This window comes from Manis pentadactyla, chromosome 12, assembly GCF_030020395.1.
Source record: "Manis pentadactyla isolate mManPen7 chromosome 12, mManPen7.hap1, whole genome shotgun sequence".
In the NCBI taxonomy this organism is placed as follows: domain Eukaryota; kingdom Metazoa; phylum Chordata; class Mammalia; order Pholidota; family Manidae; genus Manis; species Manis pentadactyla.
Genome location: NC_080030.1, coordinates 92,374,285 through 92,397,385, shown reverse-complemented (window position 1 = coordinate 92,397,385; position 23,101 = coordinate 92,374,285). Strand labels below are relative to the sequence as shown.

At 38.2% G+C, this 23,101-nt stretch overlaps 1 protein-coding gene across 3 annotated transcripts in view; it reads left to right on the top strand.

Annotated features, from left to right (window-relative positions):
- The window catches only part of RNGTT (RNA guanylyltransferase and 5'-phosphatase), a 264,552-nt gene extending 241,739 nt beyond the window's left edge, over positions 1-22,813 (top strand). For all 3 annotated transcript variants that reach the window (XM_036912191.2, XM_036912190.2, XM_036912189.2), the window contains 2 exons: positions 18,645-18,768; positions 20,194-22,813. In XM_036912191.2, coding sequence (XP_036768086.2) covers positions 18,645-18,768; positions 20,194-20,357 — 288 coding nt within the window. In that variant the 3' untranslated portion in view covers positions 20,358-22,813. The remainder of the gene's footprint in view (positions 1-18,644; positions 18,769-20,193) is intronic.
- The last annotated feature ends 288 nt before the right edge of the window (positions 22,814-23,101 follow it).

Here is a 23,101-nt window from a genome sequence, read left to right as displayed (position 1 = left end):
TTGTTGTGTTTTCAGGCCACAAGTACATGATTTTCCTGCATGTATTCATGGAAGAATTTTAATTGTGCATATACTGTGTGCTAGGCTCTATTAAAGTTCCATCCTGATGGAGCTTCTTGTCAAATTAGCGATGTAGAGAATTCAATAGGCTGGCTTTCTAAAATAATGAAGAATAAGGTACTGTGAGAGTGTATGAATAAATCACAAGAATTTGTGGAATCAGAGAGGGCTTCCCAGAGAAAGTTATCCTAGTAAAAGAGAAGTAGTGGCTCGCTAGAGGGGAAGAGGGGATGCCGTGCCAGACAGAGGGAAGGATTAAGTACAAAGGCCTGGAGCAAGAGAACCTGGTCAGTCCAGGGGATGAAAGTCAGTTGATAATGGCTGGAGTGTTCTGAAATCTGTTGTCATTTCTATATTTGTGCAATGTTCATCAACTTTTTTAAAAACACATGTTTACTGAGGACCCAGTGGGATCTGGCAGTGAACAGAGCAAGAGCCCTTATTTTGTTTGATCAAGGAGCTTATTACCATCTATTGGGGGAGAATGTAAACAGAAGGAAGAAATCACACTCTAAAGTAACATATCACATGGTATTTCTGGAGCTGACAAAACAGGCTCAATTCTCTAGAGAAAAATGTTATCTGAAATTATTAAAGTCAAGCATCAGCTTTTTTTTTTTTACCAGGATGTTTTACCAAAGAGAGTCTGGAAGAGCTGGGTGAGTGTTGCCTGCCCAGGGCCGCCTCTTCCCGGCGCGGCTGTTCAGGGCAAGGGGGTGACGTGGGGAAGGTGGAGGGGGCCCTGAGGTCGGGCCTTGCTTGGCACCCTGAGTGGGAAGAGTCCTGTCTGGAGGGTTGTCTGCCTCCATTTTTCATGTAATTCAAGACTAGGAAAGGTAAGATGCTTTCCTTACTCCTTGCTGGTTGCTTGAAATCAACCCATTATTCTCTTTGTATACTCTTGTGAGGTTTTTTCCCCTAACTTTGGTGATTGGTCTTAAAGCAGTTCAGTTGATTTCAACCAGTTTTGTTTTTTGTTTCTAATGAAATAGAAGAGAAAACAGCAAAGTGAGGAAGGCATGTGTGCTGCAGAGAAACCAGTCCTTGAGAGGGAGAGGTACCTTAGACCCATTATCCATTTCTCGTTATTAGTTGCCTGTAAGGATTCCCTTACTTCTTTGTGAGATGCCAGGGTGACAGAAGATACCTTCCGTGAACCTTTACCTCTGTGGGGAGTAGGGAGCGTCAAGTACAGGGCAGTTCTCCAGTCTGGTCCCCTCTGGTACTTGAAGGCTGCCTAAAAAGAAAATCCAACCATAAAGTAACAGAACTTATTCCATTCATAGGTTTGAGCTCTTGAGGTCAGTTTTCTTGCAGGAGCTCACCTGCATTCTGAGATAGCAGCAATTAGACTGAGCTAAGTGTAACAAACTAACATATGCTACAAACTAAGTTAAAATGCTCAAAAAAATTGTTCTCTGCATGTAGCTTGCTTCTTAATGTTATAGAGAGCAGAACTGTGTGGCCACCAAAAAACAGAGATGCTAACAGCCCCATTTAGGGCTTTGTTATATGGTTCTGTTGACACATGAATACATTTCGTATGATTATCGTGAAATTGTGGCCTGGAAATTGAGCAGCCATGGTGCTGCATTTCAGACTCACATTTAAAATGTACTGTAATAAAGTAAACATTTTAAATGGATATAAGAATGGGCATTACTTGTGATCAAAAATGTATGTTCAATTGAAGTGCTTTTGAAGCTCAATTTAACAAAGCAAACAAATTTCCTGGCATTATTAACATAATTGTTTCTTGCTGTTGGGTTCTGATTTCTAAAAAGTTATGTAAGCAAAAAACCAACCCTAAGTTGCTAAAAAAGCAAAAAGAAATTAAGAATGAGCTACTTGTCCTTTTTTCATGTCAGATTAAAAAAAAAATAGTCCCAAATGGTCACTCTGCCACTTCCCCTAATTTGCCGCATAACTGCCAACCTATTTAACTCAGAGTTCGCATTTCACGATTGCTTTGGAGTTCAATTCAGCAGTTTGCTCTGCCAGCAGCAGGCTTGGCGTGGGGGCTCCACAGCATTTGTCTGCTAGTGAAACTCTGGGCTGATAGGTAAAACAGGGACTTCTCCCTTCCTGTTTCCTAAGGACTGGAAAGGACTAGAATATCCATTTAACACCAAAGTGAGGGAAGCATGACTATGTAAATTTAGCACCAGTGATAAGATTCAAAGGACTGTTGTTCCTAGAATATTCCAAAAGCAAAAATGGAAATGGTAGTAGTAACATCTGAAGTGTGGCAGCAAGACAGTGAAAGCAGTGATAATTTGGAGCCTTCGGGCACAGAATAGTACCAGGAGGTGATCGCTGTGCCTCCCGTGGCAGCTGGCAGCTGGCAAAAAGCAGATGATGTAGTGTTCTCAGCTTGTTAGTTTCCCACACTCTACTGTGTTCTCCAACTTTGAGTGAATCCCCAAGCAAACATCCTTCCTGTACTGTCACTTGGCTACAGCAGACCCTCAGAAAGCAAGTGTGCTGCTGGCGCAGACGTCTACCGCCACGGGCGCCCTGGGGACTCAGGGGTGCAGGTCTCCTGGCCTAAACACTGGCAGAGGCTCAGTGGCAGGAGGAGTGGTCTGCAAAGACCCCAGTAGCGGTTTCCCATCATCACGGAGTTGAGCTGACTTAGTTGAAATTAGAAGAGGCGCACTGGTGTGAGAATATTCTATAAAATACTGACTATTTAAAAGCATACCTCCCAAGCATACCACTTATCTGATATATTATTTTTATTAAGCACCAAGATTGTGCTAGATGCTTTTTAAAGGAAAGGTGAAAAGCCACCTACCTTATTTATCTTCAGACTTAGTTCCAAGTAGTTTAGCATTATAGCCCAGAAAAAAGTTTCCTTCTTAATAGGTAATCACAGCTCTGTTATTCAGCATAGACTCTTTGAAGGCTTGATAAAAGCAGTTGAGTGAGTGGTGATCGTCCACAGATGTGGAATTTTTTGCTCATGTAATTTTGATTTTTGTTCTTTATTCCCAGTAGGAGACATTCCTATTATCCTCACCAGGACAGGACTAGAATAAAAACCTAAGGTGGGCTGGGGGGTGGGAAGGGGGGAACAGGAGGGAACTAAATGAGAAATGTAATCTGGCTCCTAATGTAGTCTTCAGGAGTACAAATCCTGAAGTGACAGTTTGATCTCTCAAAGATCAGGCAATCAGAAGTAGAAATCTTTAGATAATGGCCTGTATTTTTGTACATTTTACATATGTGCATAATTCTTTTTCAAGTTTGAAAATAACAGCAGATAAACAGTTGCCAGGACAGAAAAAACTTTGAATCAGTAGAGCCTGCTAAAAACTTAAAACAGCTCTACTCACGACTGAAATCTTTCTTGTGTATCACCCAACTGAAAGGCACTTGATCTCCTTTTCACAGACCTGACTTATGGCACTGGTAACTCCCTTTGTCTCCTTCTCTACCTCGTTTCCCTATCCACTTTTTAGAGTTCTCCCACTTCATTCCTTCTAACTTCCTTCCAAACCTCTTTTCTCCAAATTAGCATTAGCCAACCTGTGGCACTTGAGACTGTTGAGGTTTTTGACTTTTTAAAAATTTTTATTTGTTCTTTTGTACATGCAGCCTGTGTTTCTTATACTTCTGTTGTAGAAGATTGTATTAACATGACCTACTATCATCCACATATCTCCTTTAGTTGATGGTGACTGCAAAGGATACTCCATTAGCTCTTTGGTTTAGCTATTTAGTGATTTATTGATTAGGGGTGAGCAATAATAAAACTTTCCTTTCCTCTAATGTATTGAATTTCCTCGATATTACCAAGAAACAGTATGAATAGAGCTCTATATCCAAACACAACCTTGAAAGAATCAGTTAAATACTGTGAATTCCTAATTTCCCCATTATTATAAAATGAATAATAAAGTATATGAAGTTCCCTGCATGGTGTTGGCTACATAGCAGGTATTTAATAAATGCCAGTTCCTTCCCCTTTCCTTCCCCATGAAGGAAAAAAATCTCAGTCCACAATTTTAAAAGTAAACCTCTCAGATGAAAAATAAATATCTTGGATAAAATTACCAAAATAATGGATTTGCTGTTTCCCCTTGGTTTTATACCTCTTCAGCACATGAATGCTCACACACATAAAGTTTCACCAATTAGTAGAGATAATGGGGGATGCACTTTAGTTCTCGAATATATCAGAAAAAAAGTGTTTGATCTGATGATCTTCAAATCTCCTATCGGCTCCAAAATACTGGAATTTAAGAAAGGCTTTTGGAGGAAGGTATTTAGGTAATGTGACACTTGAGGCAGATAATTTATTGTAATCATTTTCAAACTTCCAACATCTTCTGAGTGGTTTTTAATATTCCCTGATATCTGGAGTTGATGAGGCAGATTTAAGAAAGTCCACCGTGAGTAGCATTCAAAGAGTACGTAGGAGACGTAGATGCCGAGTGTTCCAATCAGGGTTATTACCACTCTGTATGTGTGGTATGCCTTTGATGGTAACTTTAGGATTTCCTTCTCAAAGAAGAGAAAATACAGTTGAGAAAGCATGTATAAAAATAGTATGCATGGCAAAGAGTAAAAGGATGACTTTGCATGGCTGATTGGGCATACCAGTGGCCGGTCACAGCTACTGTGGGCAGAATACCTCAGTGAGAATCTGCACTGACCTGAGGCACAGGCGTGGAAGCTACAGGAATCCTGGGAAGCTTTGTTTGCTCAGATGGGTCCCAGTCACAGCAGAAGCACTAATTCCTAAACTAAGAAGCTCTGTGCATCTAAGCGTATGATTCAGAGGTGTGTTAGTCTGGGGGTTGGTGCCCGTCAGTGCTGCTAGAGCAAGCTGTCATTTTAAAACAAAAGGTTTGCTCTAGAGGATGATCAGAAGGGAAGAACTTCAGCATTTTTGTTGGTATTTCAACTGGTAGAACAGAAAGGAAATTTTCATTTATCATTGTAACATTTTGGTTTATTGCCACATGTCACGTAGATCTGTCTGGAGGACAGTTCTCTTGAGGTCTCTACTCATAAGGGCATCATTGAATAGTTGTACTTAAAATGGGTGGGAGAGGAGATAAAATTATATGTAACCAGAACACATTGCTAAAGGAATAAAAAAAATGAACATTCTTCAGTCAAATTGTTAGCAAGTTCTTGGAAAGTAAATGAAGGACTAATTGAAGTAAATTTGAACTGTGCACTGACATCTTAATGAATTGCCTAGCTAATCATTAGAGCAGGTATGTTGTGCATTTGTTAAGTGTAGATACTTAATGATCATTGAAACAATTTAAAGTTACTTGTTATTGCCAGAAGTACATAGACCATTTATCAGATTTAATCTGACAAATATACTCTATGAATTATTTGCATTGGCCATGGGGCAGATATCTTAAAAAACAAGCAACACATACATTGGATAAATCTGTCATCATACTTAGAACTATTTAAAAGAAAAAAGTGTTGGACATGCACATTGCATGTCAGCCTCCTCTATATTATTGGTAGATTGTAAAGTTCTCCTTGTTTATTATCCTAGGCATGCACTGAATCCATGATCTACTTATAATCCTCATCATGCTTAGTACTAAACTGACAGGGAGCCATACATTGTGCCAAGGGGTTTGGCACTCTATTTAGTAAGCCATTCTCATTACCTCGCCTTACCTGGCAGAACTGCCTGTTTTGTCCACGTGACCTCTTCCTTTTGCTAGTCATGTCCATGGAAAGGTCTCCAGTCCCATAACGGCTTCTCATTTGCTCTAGAAATCGGACAAAAGCTTTGCAGCTGTGAAATGCAGCCCATTTTAAAATTAACCTATTGTAAATCCTTAATGATTGAGAAGTTCTGCAATTTGCTATGATTTGTGGTTTGTGCTACAACTAGAATAGCAAACAGAAGAGATGCTGCAGGTCAGAATGGCATGCATCCAGTAAGTGAAGAAAAAGAAACTTGATAGACATTGTGCTTGGTTCAAGCCAGTATGTTATGCCCTCTGCCTTCATCTGTCACACATCACCTCCCGTCCCACCCACAGACTCTCCCAAGTGGAATGTAATCCTTTGAAATACTTATTTAAATTACTGTTGATTGCACAAGAGGTAAAATCATCTTCAAGTTTAGTCTGTCTTTGCTTCCTTTAAAACTTTTTCAATCTAGAGCCAGCTTCTTAGGGAAAAAAAGGGCAAAGGGTTTTTGACTCACCAAGACCTAGAATTTGAATTTTGAGAGCAAAACGAATTAGCCGTGTATCCTTAGGCAGGTTACATAAACTCTCTGATCTTCAGTTTCCGCATCTGCAAATCTCATTGGATTCTTATACAGATTACATTAGATACTGTATTAGAAAACCTAGTAGAGAAACACTGTGCTTCTCTGTTGCTTACTAGCTGCAAGACCCTGATCAAATTACTCCTCCATGCCTCTGTATCTCTATCAGTAAAAATGAGGATACTTCCTGTGGTTGTGAGGATTAAATATTTTAATCCATGTGAAGCACTTAGAACAAGACTCAGCTCCTAGCAAGTATTCAGTAATTATTAGCCTTTCTGGTCGGCAGATACCAGGTAGATAATCAACAAAATATCCTATTTACAAATAATGATATAATGTAGAGCAAAGGTGTGGGATGCTCTAAGAGAATTCATTTGAGCCAGAAAGATATGCTGAGCAGGGGCTATGTCATTTAGTCCTTTGTAATGTGAAGCCATTGACAAGGGGATGCCATAATTAGATTTAATTTTTTTAATTGGCATTTTTCTTGTTTCTTTTTTGTTTAAACTCACTTTTTAAAATTTCTGCACAGTAAATCACTCCATTTGGTGTACAGTTCTATGAATTGAGACAAATGCATACAGACGTTTAGCTGCATCTAGAATCAAGGTACAGTAGTTGCCCTTTATCCACAGTTTTGCTTTCCAAGATTTCAGTCACCCATGGTCTGGGAGCAGATGGTCCTCCTCCTGACATATCAGTCTGAAGGTTAGTAGTACCTAATGCTAAGTCACAATGCCTTCGTCATTCCCCTCACTCCATCTCATCAAGTGGGTATTTTATTACCTCATTACCATCACAAAAAGAAGGGTAAGTATAGTACAACAAAATATTTTAAGAGAGGACCATATTCAGATAACTACACTACAGTATATTATTGTAACTTCTGTTTTATTATTAATTACTTTTATTTATCTCTTACTGTGCCTAATTTATAAATTAAGCATAGGTATGTATGTATAGGAAAAACAGTGTATATAGGGTTTGATAATATCCATGGTTTCAGGTATCCTCTGGGGGGGGTGTCTTGGAACATATCCTCCACAAATAAGGGGGAACTTTGGTATAGCACAATTCTGTCACCCTCCAAAAAAATCCTTTATGACATCCCTGTATAGTCAACCACTCCCAAACTCTGCAATCACTGATCTGCATTTTGCTCCTATAATTTTTCCTTTTCCAGGATGTCTTATATGTGTAATCACATACTCTATAGCTTTTTAAGTCTATTTGCTTTAACTTAGCATAATGCTTTTGAAATACATTCTCGTTATTGCATTTACGAATAGTTTATCAGTAGTTCCTGTTGCTGGGTAGTGTTCCATTTTATGGCTGTAGCAAAATTTATCTCATCACTGGTTGAAGGACATTTAAATTGTTTCCAGTTTTGGTTGGCTATGAATAAAACTACTCTAAACATTTCTGTTAGGTTTTTATGTGAACACAAGTTTTCATTTATCTTAAGTAAATACCTAGGACTTGGGTTGTTGGCCCTTATGGTAAGTATATGTCTTTTTTAAAAATTGAAGTGTCATTGAATATACGATCTTATGTTGGTTTCAAATATATAACACAGTGGTTCAGCAATTACCTATATTCTTAAATCCTTACCTCCACTAGGGCAGTTACTGTCTGTCAACACAGGAAGATGTTACAGAATCATTGGCTATATGCTCCATGCTGTACTACTATCCCTATGATCAGCTTATATTATGATTGAGATTTTTATGCCCTTTATACCCCTCCCACACCCATACTGGAACCCCTCCCCAGTGGTAACCAGTCACTTCTCAGTGTCTATGAGTCTACTGCTGTTTTGTTCATTTTGTTTTGCTTTGTTTTTATATACGACAAATAAGTGAAATCATATGGTATTTGCCTTTCGCTGCCTGGCTTATTTCACTTAGCATAATACCCTCTAGGTTCATCCATGTTGTTGCAAATGGCAAGATTTCTTTTTTTTATGGCTGAATAATATTCCAGGGTGTATATGTACCACATCTTCTTTATCCATTCATCTATTGATGGACACTTAGATTGTTTCCATATAAATAATGTGGTGATAAACATAGGGATGCATATATCTTTTCAAATCAGGGATTTTACTTTCTTTGGCTAATTCCTATAAGCAGAATTATTGGGTTGAATGGTATTTCTACTTTCAGTTTTTTGAGGAACCTCCATGCTGCTTTCCACAGCAGTTATACCAATTTACATTCTCTCCATCAGTGTAGGAGGGTTCCCTTATCTCCACATCCTCACCAACACTTGTTATTTCTTGTCTTTTGGATGAATAGTGGTCATTGTAACTGGTGTGAGGTGATATCTCATTGTGGTTTTGATTTCCCTGATGATTAGCAATGTGGGGCATCTTTTCATGTGAACGTTGGCCATCTGTATTTCTTTGGGAAAATGTCAGTTTAGGTCCTCTGCCCATTTTTTAATTGGGTTATTTGTTTTTTTTGGTGTTGAGTTGTATGAGTTCTTCATATATTTTGGATTTTAACCCCTTATTGGTTGAATAGTTTACAAATATATTCTCCCATACTGTAGGATGCCTTTTTGTTTTGTTGATTGTGTCCTTTGCTGTACAGAAGCTTTTTAGTTTGATGTAGTCCCACTTGTTCATTTTTTATTCTGTTTCCCTTGCCCAAGGAGCTATGTCCAGGAAAAATTGCTCATGCTTAATGTTCAAGAGATTTTTACCTGTTTTCTTCTAAGAGTTTTATGGTTTCATGTCTTACATTTAGGTCTTCAATCCATTTTGAGTTTACTGTTGTGTATGGAGTTAGATGGTAATCCAGTTTCATTCTCTTACATGTAGCTGTCTGGTTTTCCCAATACCAGTTATTGAAGAGGCTGTCTTTTCCCCATTGTATATTTATGGCTCCTTTATCATATATTTATATTAATTGACCATATATGTGTGAGTTTATGTCTGGGCACTGTATTCTGTTCCTTTGATCGAAGGGTCTGTTATTATGCCAGTACCATACTGTTTTGATTACTGTAGCTTTGTAGTATATAACTTGAAGTCAGGGGGCATACTACCCCAGCTTTATTCTTTCTCAGGATGATTTTGGTTATTCAGGGTCTTCTGTGGTTCCATATGAATTTTAGGATTTTTGTTCTAGGTCATTGAAAAATATCATTGGTATTTTAATAGGGATTGCTTTGAATCTGTAAATTGCTTTGGGCAGGATGGCCATTTTGACAATATTAATTCTTTGACAAAATTAGTTAATTCATGAGCATGGGATATGTTTCCATTTATTGGTGTCCTCTTTAATTTCTCTCACGAGTGCCTTATAGTTTTTGGTAAGTATGTTTAATATTACAAAGGAACTGCCAAATTGTCTTACAAAATAGTTATTCCATTTTGCATTCTCACCAGCAATGCATCAGAGTTCAGTTGCTTGGCATTGTTGTCAGCACTTGATGTTGTCAATATTTTTTATTTTAGATATTTTAATAGAGATATAGTAGTATCTCATTGTGATTTTAATTTGCATTTTTCTAATGACTAATGATAGTTGAGCATATTTTCATGTGCTTATTTTCCATCCATATATCTTCTTTGGTGAAGTATCTGTTCGGATTGTTTGCCCATTTTTTAATTGTGTTGTTTGTTTTATTATTATTGAGTTTTAAGAGTTCTTTATGTATTCTGGAAACAAGTCTTTTGTCAAATGAATGATTTGCAAATATTTTACCCTAATCTGTTTCTTGTCTTTTCATTCTCTTAACAATGAATTTGAATAGGGTATAAGTTTTAAAATTTGATGTTGTTTAATTTATTAGCTTTTTATTTTATGGATTGTGCTTTCAGTATTGTTTCTAAGAAATCTTGCCTAACCCTATCTCGTAAAGATTTTCTTCTGTGTTTTCTCTTAGGTTTTATATTTAGGTGTGTTTTCCAGTGTGAAAAGTTAATTTTTTGTAAGGTGAAAGATACTGGTCAAGATGTATCATTTTGCATCTGGATATCCAGTTGCTGTGGCACCATTTGTTGAGAAGACTGTCCTTTCTCCATTGCATTGCCTTTGCACTTCTGTCAAGCATCAGTTGACTTTATAATTAGGACCTACTTCTGGACCCTCTGTTCTGGTCCACCAATTTCACCAGTACCACACTGTCTTGATTTATGTAGTTTTATACTAAATATTGAAATTAGCTAGTGTCAGTTGCCTAACTTTATTCTACTTTTGGTTTTGTCTGTTCTAGTTTCTTTGCCTTGCATATAAATTTTAGAATCAGGTTGGCAACACCTACAAAACAATCCTGTTGGGATTTTGCTTTTAATTTTTTTTGAATCTATAGATTAGTATGGGAAGAATTGACATCTTAACAGTATTGCATCTTCCAATTCATGAGCATGGTGTATCTTTCCATTAATTTAGGTCCTTTTGATTTCTTTCTTTCATTGGTGCTTTGTAGGTGTTAGCATACAGATCCTGTGTATATTTTTAAAATTAATATCTAAGTATTCCATGTTTCTGGATGTTAATCATAAATGATTAAAAAATTTTAAATGTCCAACTGTTCATTGCTAATATATAGACATGCAGTTGGTTTTAGTGTATTAACCTTAGATTCTGTAACTTCGTTAAACTTATTAGTTCTAGGAGCATCTTTGTAGATTCCTTCTATGTAAGTAATCATGTCTTCTGTGTATAGACAGTCTTATTTCTCCCTTTACAACCTATATGTCTTTTATTTGTTTTCCTTTTAAGCAAGGGAATGGCTTGATTGGATCTACATTCAAAGACCAATCTGGCTGCTCTGTAAAGAACTTACAAGATGGGGAAAATGTAAAGATACCATTTGAATCTGAAAGACAGTGATGGCTTGGACTAGGGTAATGGCAGTAAGAGAGGGATGAAAAGATATATTTGGAATATATTTTGGAGGTAGAATTGGTAGGCCCTGGTAATGAAATGAATATGAGGGAAAATCAAAGGGAAGGGAACAGGAGGACACCAAGGTTTCTGTCATGAGAGACTGGGTGAATGGAGTTACCATTTATTGAGATAGAGAAGACAAGAGAAGAAACAGATTTGGAGGAAGGTGAAGAGCCGAGTTTTGAGCATGTCAGGTTTGAGAAGTCTTCAGGCAAGTCAAATAGGCAGCTGGATTCTCTCTATATATGTATGTGGTATAAAGGGGTATATATATATATGTGTGTGTGTATATATGTAGGGTATCATGTATATAAGTTAGTGAAGTGAGTCAGGCTTATGTGGTACCTCCTTCAAAGGCTTGTAGAGAATATTCTTTATATTCAGTTCCTTCAACATGCCGAGATCTTAAGCACTTTTTCACCTTGGGCCTTTGGACACACTGGTAATCACTGCCTGAAGTGTGTGTCTCCCCTCACCCACTCCCACTTATTTCCCTCCCTCCCTTTCTTCTTTCTGTAAGCTGGCTTCTTATCATCAATATCAACTTAAAAATTATCTCCTCAGACTACCCCGCCTAAAACCAGGTAGTTTTCTCCCTTTAGTCTCTAGTACATACTCTGTTTTCTTCGTAGCCTTTGTCGTAATTTGTACCTTTTTTATTAGACTGTGTATCCCCAAGGGCAGGGACTGCGTCTGTATCAGCAGTCTACACCCCAGTGCCTGGCACATGGCCGCTCAGGGATGTTTGTCAGATGGCAGGAAGCTCAGTGCTGTGGCCAGGCTAGGTCCAATGTCTTTGTGTTTTTGTATGACTGACTGTTTATACTTCTGTGTACAGAGAAGTTGCTATATCCAATTTCAATCAAAATCTAAGCAGGAAACTTTGTTTGTTTTACACTTACTGGCCACAGAGTGCCAGGTTCCATAATAGCTGGTGGGAGATGAAATGTGGCATTGGACAGGGAGACCTGCATCTGGGGTGACTGGGTGAGATATTTAAGTACACTAACTTTTAATCTCTATACCAGTCAAAGGGCAGTGACATAATTCCCATCTCTTAAAACTTCAGTGCAAATTAAATGAGATTATATGTGTAGATCATGAATTTATAATGTTTACCACATACTAAGTGCTCAATAAATAAGTTATTAATATTTATTTTTATACAGGTGAATCATACAGTTCTAAAAACAGTTGTCATTATCTGGCTAGTAAGGGGTTTGGGGGGAGCACAAAGAGCTCTTCCTTTGTCTTTCCCTTTCCTCTACCTGTTCTTCACTGTCAGAGGAAGAAATTCTGCCTTTAATACCGAGTTAGCAAAGACTAATGGTGGCATCACCTCCACCTCAGGCACCCAGAAGCAGCACACATGCATCACGTTTACTCAGATGCCAAATTGAGGGTATTTAAGTCTTCAACCTTTTGTTTTGTTTTGGGGGAAAGAAAGAAAGGGTGAACAGGAGGGAGGAGGCAGAGAAAGGCTGGAGACGGTGCTAACTTCCCCTAGCCAGCCACCCGCAGTGCACGCCTGCTGGCAGTCTGAGGCTCGTGATTCTTTCGAGTTCAGTAAACATCCTCCCTGAGGACCCACCCTGGACTGGGTACTGTGCTGACAGTGGGCAGGTCAGTAAGGAGTACACGTTTGGTGATCTAGATCAAAACAAATGAAGTTTACTTAATAGAAATTCTCCTTCTGTGCCATGATCTGTTTTTATACCTCAAGCAAAGTTTCTCACTACTCTACTTAGTTTCCAGCTAAGTGCCAGATATAAACCTACCTGTGGGTTCAGAGACCAGGAAGCATAAATGAGAAGGACCTAGAGCAGAGAGCATCAAGGTTTCTTGGTGCAGGCCTCATGCACAGCACCTCTAAGCCCAAACAAAGATCTAACAATTTCATTTATTAAGTGGATTGAACGAAACAAGAAGTGTTTAATGTCTTAGTAACTTAGCATGTGCTTAGGACTACATAACTTCTCAAATCTAGCCTCATTTACTGTTTCACACTGATTTTTGTGATGCTTGGGTTTTCATCACAATAATTGCCGAAAATAGCTTTGCAGAGAATCTAAAGCAATCCCATGCTGAAACCGAAATGCCCTCCGACCAGTGTTTTACATGGTGCCCAACACATGCCACTGCCTTTCCCTAAAAATGTACAATACCCACAGTGCCTCTGTGAGTTTGCTGTAGCCCCCTGGGGTGCCTCATCGCACAGTTTGGGAACTGTGGACTTAGGCCTTACTCAGACTTTTATTCCCTACTTAAATGTTTATTTATTCTTTTTTGAGGGGAGGGGTACCTTTACATTGAAAAAAACTGATGTTGTCATGTTTATGAAATAGTTTATTTTAGGAATTTCTTATTAAAGTTTTAAGCATGTGTAAAATAGAAATTTGGAAACTATAGGAAAACATAGAAGAAAATAAGTCATTTCCAATTCTGTCATCCACCAATAACAGAACTAATATGTTGTTTTATCTGTCCAGTTTTTTCTATGAAGATTTATTATATTTTGAATAATAACTATGACTAATTCTGATTTTATTAAGAGGCAGTAGTCTGTATTTTAGTGGGACTAGCATACCTTGGACTTTAAGACTTCTTTACAATGACCTTTAAGGTGAATAAGACAGAGTCCTAGCCGCTCTCTCTCATTAGCTCCTTTCAGCAGTTAAACACCTGACTGGAGGGTTCAGTGACCCCATCATCCAGGAGCGAGACTCCCTCCCGCTGTGCTTCTGACCAGGCACCGGCAGGTGTGTTATTACCCAGTAGTTCTCCCCTGTGGAGGCACAGCACAGGTAGAGTTTAGTGGAGGAACTTTTTAGAAACTTTTTTAAAGGGTAGCTTGTCAAGTATTTTACTTCCTCCAATAGATGGGTGCACCTCCTGCAAGTAATATAATGTAGTACTTCTAAAAGAGTATTTATCTAATAATTGAGCTTTAAACTGTATTATTTCTGACACCACAAAGAAAACTTTTATAATTCCATTTCACTTCTGATTTATTTGTTACTCTGCCTTCATAAGTATTAGAAATTGTAGCTGTTTACATGAAAATAAGATTTTTATTTGAGTTCATCTACTTGAAATAGGTTTTTCAGATCTACCTTTTGTCACACTGTAGGGATAGAACTTGAATTATCAGAAGTAGATTATAACTTCAGAAAACAAAAAAGGGCCAACTTAGTTTAGCTCGAGAGAGCAGTTCACAAAAGCTGGGGTAAAAACCTCTTGAGTGCAAACATATTCGTATTTAGTTTTATTGCCACCCTCTGTTTTTCTCACACCCTTTCACTCCTTCTCTTTCTGTCAATAATAATTTTAGATTCTGACCAAAACACGTGGTGGCAGTCCTTTCTTAGCACAGCCTGAACTGTTGCAGAGTAATTCTGTTCTCACAGAATCCTGCTAGAGGACCCAGTGGCCAACTGCAGTGTTGGGGCAGAGAAGATACAGGATGCGCCTGGAGTAGCATCTTGTCGTCAGGAAGTAAATGCTAATGATAAATAAATAAGCAAGTAGAAGTGAAAACAGGTTAAAAGGACTCAGGAGACCACTGGAGGGTGTTCCCAGTGGCCAAAATGGAAACAACTTGACCAACAAAGTAAACGACAATAGTATTTTATTATGAACCAAAGAATAGAGTAAATATCCATGAGTCCATATTGACATAAATAAGCAAATAAATGATGGAGACAGGACAAATCTTCCTTACAGAAGCAGTCCAGATAATAAATGTAGAAGGAGTGGAAGAAATAGAAAGTCCCATAGAACACAGCAATAATCATTGCTACAGGAAGATTCATGGATGAATGCTAAAATTAAGTGAAACTTTAAGGAGAAATAAAATATGCAGTCTAAATATTTCTCTCAAGAAACTTATGTGGTGGTTTTAATAAATGTTTACAAATTCTTTGATACACTTTCTTCCAAGAAGGTGAGCCTACCTCTCTTATCCTTGAGTGGGGCCGGATGTGGTGGCTCATAACTAATCAAAGAATGTGGAAGGAAATAAATAGTAATTGTATAGTAGAGAAACTGGGCAGATACCATCTTAACTAAGAGGTCAGGGTTAACATCACCAGTAGTAGTCACGTTGCCATCATACGGCCGCAGTTATTGTGCAGTGAGAAGGCACTTCACCTCTTGGCATTCTTCCCCAAAATGCAGAACGTCATTCTGGTTATGAGGAAACATCAGAAAATCCTCAACTGATATATAATAGTGTATCTGACTAGTGCTCTTCAGACGTATCAGGGAGAGTATGAAACCACTGCAGTTTGGGGAGACTGAGGAGCCACGTACTGCGGCCCCCTGGGGGGGCTCCTGGGGCAGACACAGGCGTGAGCATGGAAACTGCCCAAGTCAGAATAAAGTCTGTGGTTCAGTTAACTGGGTCACACCGATGTTAATTTCTTAGAGTTGATAAATGTACCTTGATGTACAAAATACGAACCTTAGAGGGAGTTGGATGATGGGAATACTGAAATTCTCAGTACTATCGCTACAACTTTTCTGTAAATCTAAAATTATTTCAAAATTCATAATTTAAAAGAAAATACACCTCACTCGTGGCTTTTTCCATCTAAGGATATTTGTTATTTTAGTGTCTCCAGACATTAGTTCAGAGAAATTTCTCCCCTAAGCTTTTGTGCAGTATCTCTAAAAGAAAGAAGAGCTCTTCGTGACTAAACAGTCCTCATGAGCAGAGGCTTCCTGCTAGAGATAGAAACACACCTTTGTCTGCTCTGTACAGGTCAGTTCCGCCCACTCTGTCAGTCTGCTTTCAGTGACTTGGTGTGCCCAGCACTTAGGTAATAAGAAGAATTCTGTTAACACAGTGCAGAGTGGAGCAACTGGGATTCTACCTGCCCTGTGTTTTGGGCCCTTTGTTCCAGATAGTCTTGTTAGACTGCTAATCTAAAACCTTCAGATATACTAGATCTGGTTTCATCTGACTGTCTTAACCCCAAATTATTGATAGATTCAAATAAAAGAAAAAGTGTAGTTCTCAATAAAATGGATACATGAAAAAAATTTTAATGTAAAATACTCTGTATCTCAATAAAAAGAATAAATGAAAAAAATTTTAATGTAAAATACTCTGTATATTGCTCTTTTTTTTTTCTTTCAAAAACAGGAAAGTTTCATTAATTCAATGTAATTATGGGTACAGATGTGAAATCCTGATTTATAAATATTTTATTCTTATTACTTTCAAGCTCTCATTAACTCAAACTAGGAAAACAGAGTTATTATAGAAGGCCTATCAGGCTCCTGTTTTAGTAAATAGTAAAAAGTAACTGGCTGAGGATGATTATTGTCATAGTAACAAATTAGGATTTGGATACTAAAATTAAACTCCTCCTCTGTATGTCAGTCATTCTCTTGATCTGACCATTAGTGACTACTGTCTTCAGTTTATGTACATATGGGAAGCATTGTTTTTATCCCTTAAATATATTTTACTGCCTGATCAAGGCACCTTGTAGTGTGTCTTTCTTGGTAAGATAACCAATGTGACCAATGATGAATGATGCACTGTTCTTGAACATGAAGATACATTCAGGTTAATATAGTGGCAGGTCCATGGACAGCTCTGTTTCCTAGATTGTTAATGCATGCCAAATACATACACAGATACTTAATAATACTGCTTAATTGCTGTAGTCAGATTGAGCAACACATAATTTATAGCAATTCTGAAACTAGGAAAAGAATGATGAGCCATGTGATTAGCTGTAAGGCTTAACTACAATGGCTTGTCAGTAAAACTATAGACTTCACATTGTTGATAGCAAGTCATTCTTGTATAATGGATATGATACAATTTTCTTGACAGCTGTTTTCAAACTACCTTTTCATGTCATCCTGGTTTCTTGAGTGAATTTACTTTTAAAGTTTTTTTTAATACGCAATGTTTCATTTCCTAATTTTTTATTCAATTAAGAATTTTGTTGCTTGGCTACTATGTGCCGGCCACTTTGATTTATTATTCATCCAGTGTCCCAGCAAGTTAGAACCTCCTTTGCCCATTTTAGATATTAGAAAATGGAGACTAAAAGGTTTAGAAACTTACCTCTGTTGAGAGAACCTACATTTGATGTAACATGAGTGTGGTTGGTTACCTAACTGAATGAATGAGTTACCTAACATTTGGTTATAGATAATGTACCAAAAGTATAAGTAGGTAGATCCCTAGGCAAGGAAGAAGGGGAGTTGTTTATTATTACTAGCATAATAAATATCTGAGAATGAATTTAACAAGTTTGCTAAGTGAAGCATCACTTTTTGTGTAGGTCTGGTTCCAGAGCCACTAAATGTATTGGCTCTGTTAGGAATTTTTGAAAATGCAAATAGTTCAATCAAATGCAATACTCATTAAGGGAAAAGGAATACAATCTGAAAGTTTTTATGAAGATATTCACTGCCTAATTGGTGAATTGAGAGCATCTTTAAAAAATTTGTTTCCCTTCATATTCCTAGGTAGTAGTGAATATATGGGTAGAAAAATTGAAAGCATTTCAAATAATGCTAATGAAGTTTAAATGATTGCAATCTACCATATTGTGAGGAAAAGTTGTTAGCTGTGAAAGATGAGGACAAAATTAAAATATTACCATGACTGGCATTTGATTTGAAAACTGCAGAGATAAGCTTAGGTTCCTATTTATGAAAACCATCCTCACAGCCTGATGAAATATCTTTTAAAAGGTTTTATAGTTACCATGGATACTTGTTAGCTATGATAGAGTAAGTTGTAATCCATATTCAATCATCTGAGGCGAAGTAGCCAAAAACCCACTAACTAAAATCAAAAGTAGCTTCATTTCAAAATTCATACTAGTTTGGAGATGGAAAGGGTAAATCATCTAAAGATTAGATTTTTGGTTAATTATCACTGCTTGAAAAGCAAAATAGTCGGATGCACAATACCTGAATCTGATCTTAATGTTTACTTTCTATGTGTAACTTCTTCTTTCGATTAGTGAAGGGTATTTCCTAGGTTTGGATATAGGAATTTAGACAGTGAGACCTTTCTGAAAGCTGATGAATCCTAAGCAGCCCACTCAGTTTCTGAAAGCCACAGTGGCACAGACAGTATTGAAGATGTGCACCCCTGTGGTAACGTATTTGCACTGGGCCTAAAGTGGCTGGATTCCGCCTAGCCTCTCTTAACTGCTGTGTACTGACAGCCATTGGCACGACCATTATGAAATGTCGGGTTCCTGAGCACGTGGAGCAGGGAGAGCACACTGTATGCGTGGGCTGATGAGACACTTCAGGCTACAAAAACCTCTGCGTGGAGAGGCACTGCGGTGCGCCTGGCATTCCCTTGTCCCTGTCACACAGTGCAGACAAAAAGCCTTTCATCTGATTTAAATATTTTCCCCAATTCTCTTTTAAAACAGGTGACAAAAGATCTAAAACAGTATGACAACAAAATTATAGAATGTAAATTCGAGAACAACAGCTGGGTCTTCATGAGACAGAGAACAGACAAAAGTTTTCCTAATGCCTACAACACCGCCATGGGTGAGTGTGACAACCTGCCACGGCCGGTTACAGCTAAAGGAAAAGAAAGGTCAGGTCTTAGAAATGGGCTGCTTTGTTGTTCTCCCTAGTGGAGTACAGCCCTTCAGACCCTGTCCGTGGTTTTTGGGGAGCAGGGTGCGGCCGGGCTCTGTGCTCCTCAGCTCCAGTCAGCCTGCAGGTTCTCCTCGCTCGCTTGTGCGCCTGTACCGGGGAGGGAAGGTTAAAGGGCAGGGCGGTGGGCTGCATACAAGCTGAATTTGTTGAACAGCAACAAAGCCACGATCATTTCAGATCTATTAAAAACTATAAAACCATGTTTGCCAGATGGTAAAAGACAAAATTAGCAGGGGAAAATGTAATTTCCAGCTCCTAAAATAGCTTTACAAACAATGGAGAACAAAGTAAGTGCAAACCATTAAAGAAAACACCCCACCAAACCTAAAACCTGCTGTGCTACCCTTCAGAGTGTTCTTTGGGTATAATATGAATGCTTGGAGAACCAGGACAGTCCGTTTCTTTCATGGGGAACACCGCAAACTAAGTTCATAAGATAAACTACTGGTAGCAGTTGCCATTCTGGATTGCATTTTTAAGGGAGCTGAAAAAAACAGATAAAAAACAAGCAGAAGATTAATAGAATCATGTGTTTTTAGAGTGCTCAGTCTGATGATGGTGAAGATGATGATGTGATAAACTTATGGAAAAATACAGAAATTGCTGATTTGAGTTTTGCAGTTTGGAAGTTGCTATTGTACATTTAAAGGTTCTTGTTGAAACTAGTGTCTGTGTTCAGACAAGATGAGTTAAGTTTGAAAATAGGAATAATTAAGCCAGTGTTTTTTTCCCCCCCAAACCAAATAGGTAAATAAAAGGACTGGTACTAAATTTTGATCACATAAGAAAAGATGCTTTATTTATTACTCATTTTGTCATAATACCTTACTTCAAGCAAGTTATTAAAATATCTGCCAGCTGCAGTGAAACCTCCTATTCAGTGGGAATGGTGGCTGGCGCTGTGTCATACGTTATGCAGTGCAGACGTCTTTCTGAGAGAAAGACTGGAGGACTATATAGCACATGTTTTTCTGTAGAAATTTTGGTTGCATATGATCTAAAGCGTGCTAGATTAAAATCCCATGAAAACTGTTTTGGACGGATGAAAACCATAGTGAAGATGCGCTTATCACCCAAATGCTTGAACTTATGGTTTGAAATTAATAATACAGAAAAGAGTAGCCACCCGAAAAGCACTCTCTTGGGGGCAGATGGGCGAGGAGAATACTTGACGCCAAAGCACATCACCCGGTGGGTGAAACGGAAGTGTCCTGCATATGGGGATGGAAACCTTGCCCCGACTCCTCTCCCTGTGGTGAGTCAGCTGCCTTAATTAACCCTCACGTGAGACACGTCTCCCTTTGTCCACAGCTGTGTGCAACAGCATCTCAAACCCTGTCACCAAGGAGATGCTGTTCGAATTCATTGACAGATGTGCAGCAGCATCTCAAGGACAGAAGCGGAAGCATCATCTGGACCCTGACACGGAGCTCATGCCTCCCCCACCTCCCAAAAGACCGCGCCCTATGACCTAAGACCTGCCTCCGACTTAAGGAGCGAGAAGAAAGACAACTGAGAAAAAACTGCTTGTGCTCGTTTTTGCAGCCAGAGAAATTAAAAAGAGATTGTGTGGCTTGATGTTGATACCCATTTGAAGTTTTTTAAAAACGGAAAGTGTTGTAGCCAGCCTGTAAATATTTGATGCGTTTGTTTTCCTCAGTGCGCAGGGCATCACGGACTTACACATGTTATTTATAGCCGATAAACTCAGCCTTACCTTGTGGAATCTGAAGAATGAAATATCCAAAGGTTTGAACAAGATTGAAATTAATGAAAAAGAGGCCTTGTTTATATATGGGTAACTTTCATCTTTAATTTATAAAGTTAGCAATTTGGAACTGTGAGTGCATAGAACACTGTTTTTTAGAAGTTTTATTTCAACTCTGGTAAGTTTTCCTTTTACAAAATAGAGGCAATGGCAGTACACATTCTTGCTCTCATTTATCATGGATTTCCTGCATTTCTGAGATTCTTGTAGTGAAATGACAGGGTTGTTAAGTATGGTACTTATATTAAACAACTTGGTCCTGCTTATATCATTTTAAGAAGTTTTTTTTTTGAAATGTGAACGTGGAAGCATAAAGCTCCATTTTTGCGAATTGCATCCTCGCTAAAGGAAGTACTTTGAGTATTTTCATCTGTTTCTGTTGTTTGAGCTACATATCAGATAGCCACATGCCCCCTCTGGCATTGGTTTTGAGTTACTTCCGAGAACTTCAATCTACACTGCCCGTACTTTATGTGTGGTTCTCCTGGGGGCTTTTTTTTTTTAATGCCAGGGCTCCTTCGGCTTTACCTCAGTGGTGTCAGCACATTGTAAATTACATTAAAACACAACTCACTGTGACATCAAACACAGATGATGTTGTGTTAGTTCCCTTGAACCAAACGGCAAAGGGAATGCCAGCTGACTCCTTTGATTGGAAGGGAATGTCAGTGGAATAGAAGCTGTCGCTAGAAAATGCTCTCCTACTGCTAGATAAGTGCAGAGGCAAAGAGTAGACATCTGTAGGAACCAAACATCAAGGAAGCCAAGACATGTATTTTCAAAGCCAGAAATCTATCTGTATTCTATTCTGGGGATGCTATTTCTGTTGTACATCTGAATTTTAAAGCATTTACTGATAGATAATGAACTTAAAGAGCAGCTAATTGGTCACTTGCCATTGTTAAGAAACTGTGTTCTGATTGGTTTGTGAAGGAACTCTGAGAGTTAGCCGATTAGAGGCTAATGTATTTATTTTTAGAGGTACAGGTTTTAAATGTGTGTATTTAAAACAAATGTCCATGACCTGAATTTTATATATGTATATGCATATATCTGTGAGTATATGCAGCAGTGTATATTCTTCTACTAATAGATATGAAAATCCAGACAAGCTACCTAGTAGACTGAATGTCCGACAGGATTTCTATATGATATAGCACAGATTAACCAAAAATGTATTTATATTCACCTGAGTTTTAATGTTTTTAAACAAAGTTTTCTCCTGCAGTGCTTTTCTATATGAAATACTAGAGCCATGCCTGGGCTTTTTCCTTTTGTTGTTCCCATCATGTAAGTTATAGTGAAAGATATCCAAAATGCCGTTTTAGTGTTTCTTTCCTAGAACGCTTTTGTGCTTTTGGGTGCTGCAGGGATTAAAGCACCTGACTGCCATAGTAGCTGTCACAAGACGGAAATTTGTCAAGGTCCAGTAGTATCTTGTACAAAGCGAGTCTGAAAAAAAAAACTCCTATGCAACTCCAAGTAGTCTGGTGCCTGCTTCGCCAGGCTCAGTGACTCTTTTCGTACAGTATGTTGCTTTCTTCTGAGCCTGTGTAAGTGCAGAGTCCTTTTGCAGATAGAAGACCAAACATTTACTGGTGATCTTTAATGGAGTTAAAATGTCTATGGTAATTGTGACCTTTTAAATGAATTATGTGAAAAGAGCATCCCATTTTTAATACACCCAGATATTTTTCCTTTTCTTTGTGCATTTTCCAGGACTTAACTTTCTCAATTTATTCCTTTTCCTTCAATTACAGTGAAGTATAATTGGCGGCCTTATAAGTAGACCCCGTTTAGACCCAAACACACTACCATCTGCAATATCATCAAAAGTCATCTAGAAAGGCAGGGGACAGTTGAGAGGCAGGGTTTGGAACATTAGAAAGAAAACAGTTCCCTTTTTAGCCCACTTCACAGTAACCATTTTCTGACACTGAAATTTTACAGACAAGAATAAGAAAACTTTGTTTTCCTGAGTTTTCACATGTAAAAGCTTTTGCTCGTGTTTGGAAAAGATGTGGATGACTCAGCTACCTGGATGGTTCCATTTGCTTTCCATGAAATGCTCAGAAAAAGTCAGGACATTCCTTCTCAACTTGTGTGTCAGTGTGTATTGTAATAAAACTACTGATTTAAAATAACAGGAGTCTATATACTTTATTTTACTGGTGAAGCCTTTGTGTCCCTTTATCTAACTAATGCTTTTGTGTCCCTTCTGTTGCTGGCAACAGATCCTCCTGCTAATCAACCATACCCAACATCGTCCATCTGGTTTTGTTGCATTCTAGAGATTAGCATAAAGACTGGGAAAATCTTCTATTTTTCTTCCTGAGAAACCCAGAAATTTAATGACATGGGGGATATCAGTGTAGGGGAGTGGTGAAAGTACATCTTTATAAGATGATTATAATTTCCTAGTCATCACCTCATCTTAGCACTCTATTGTAC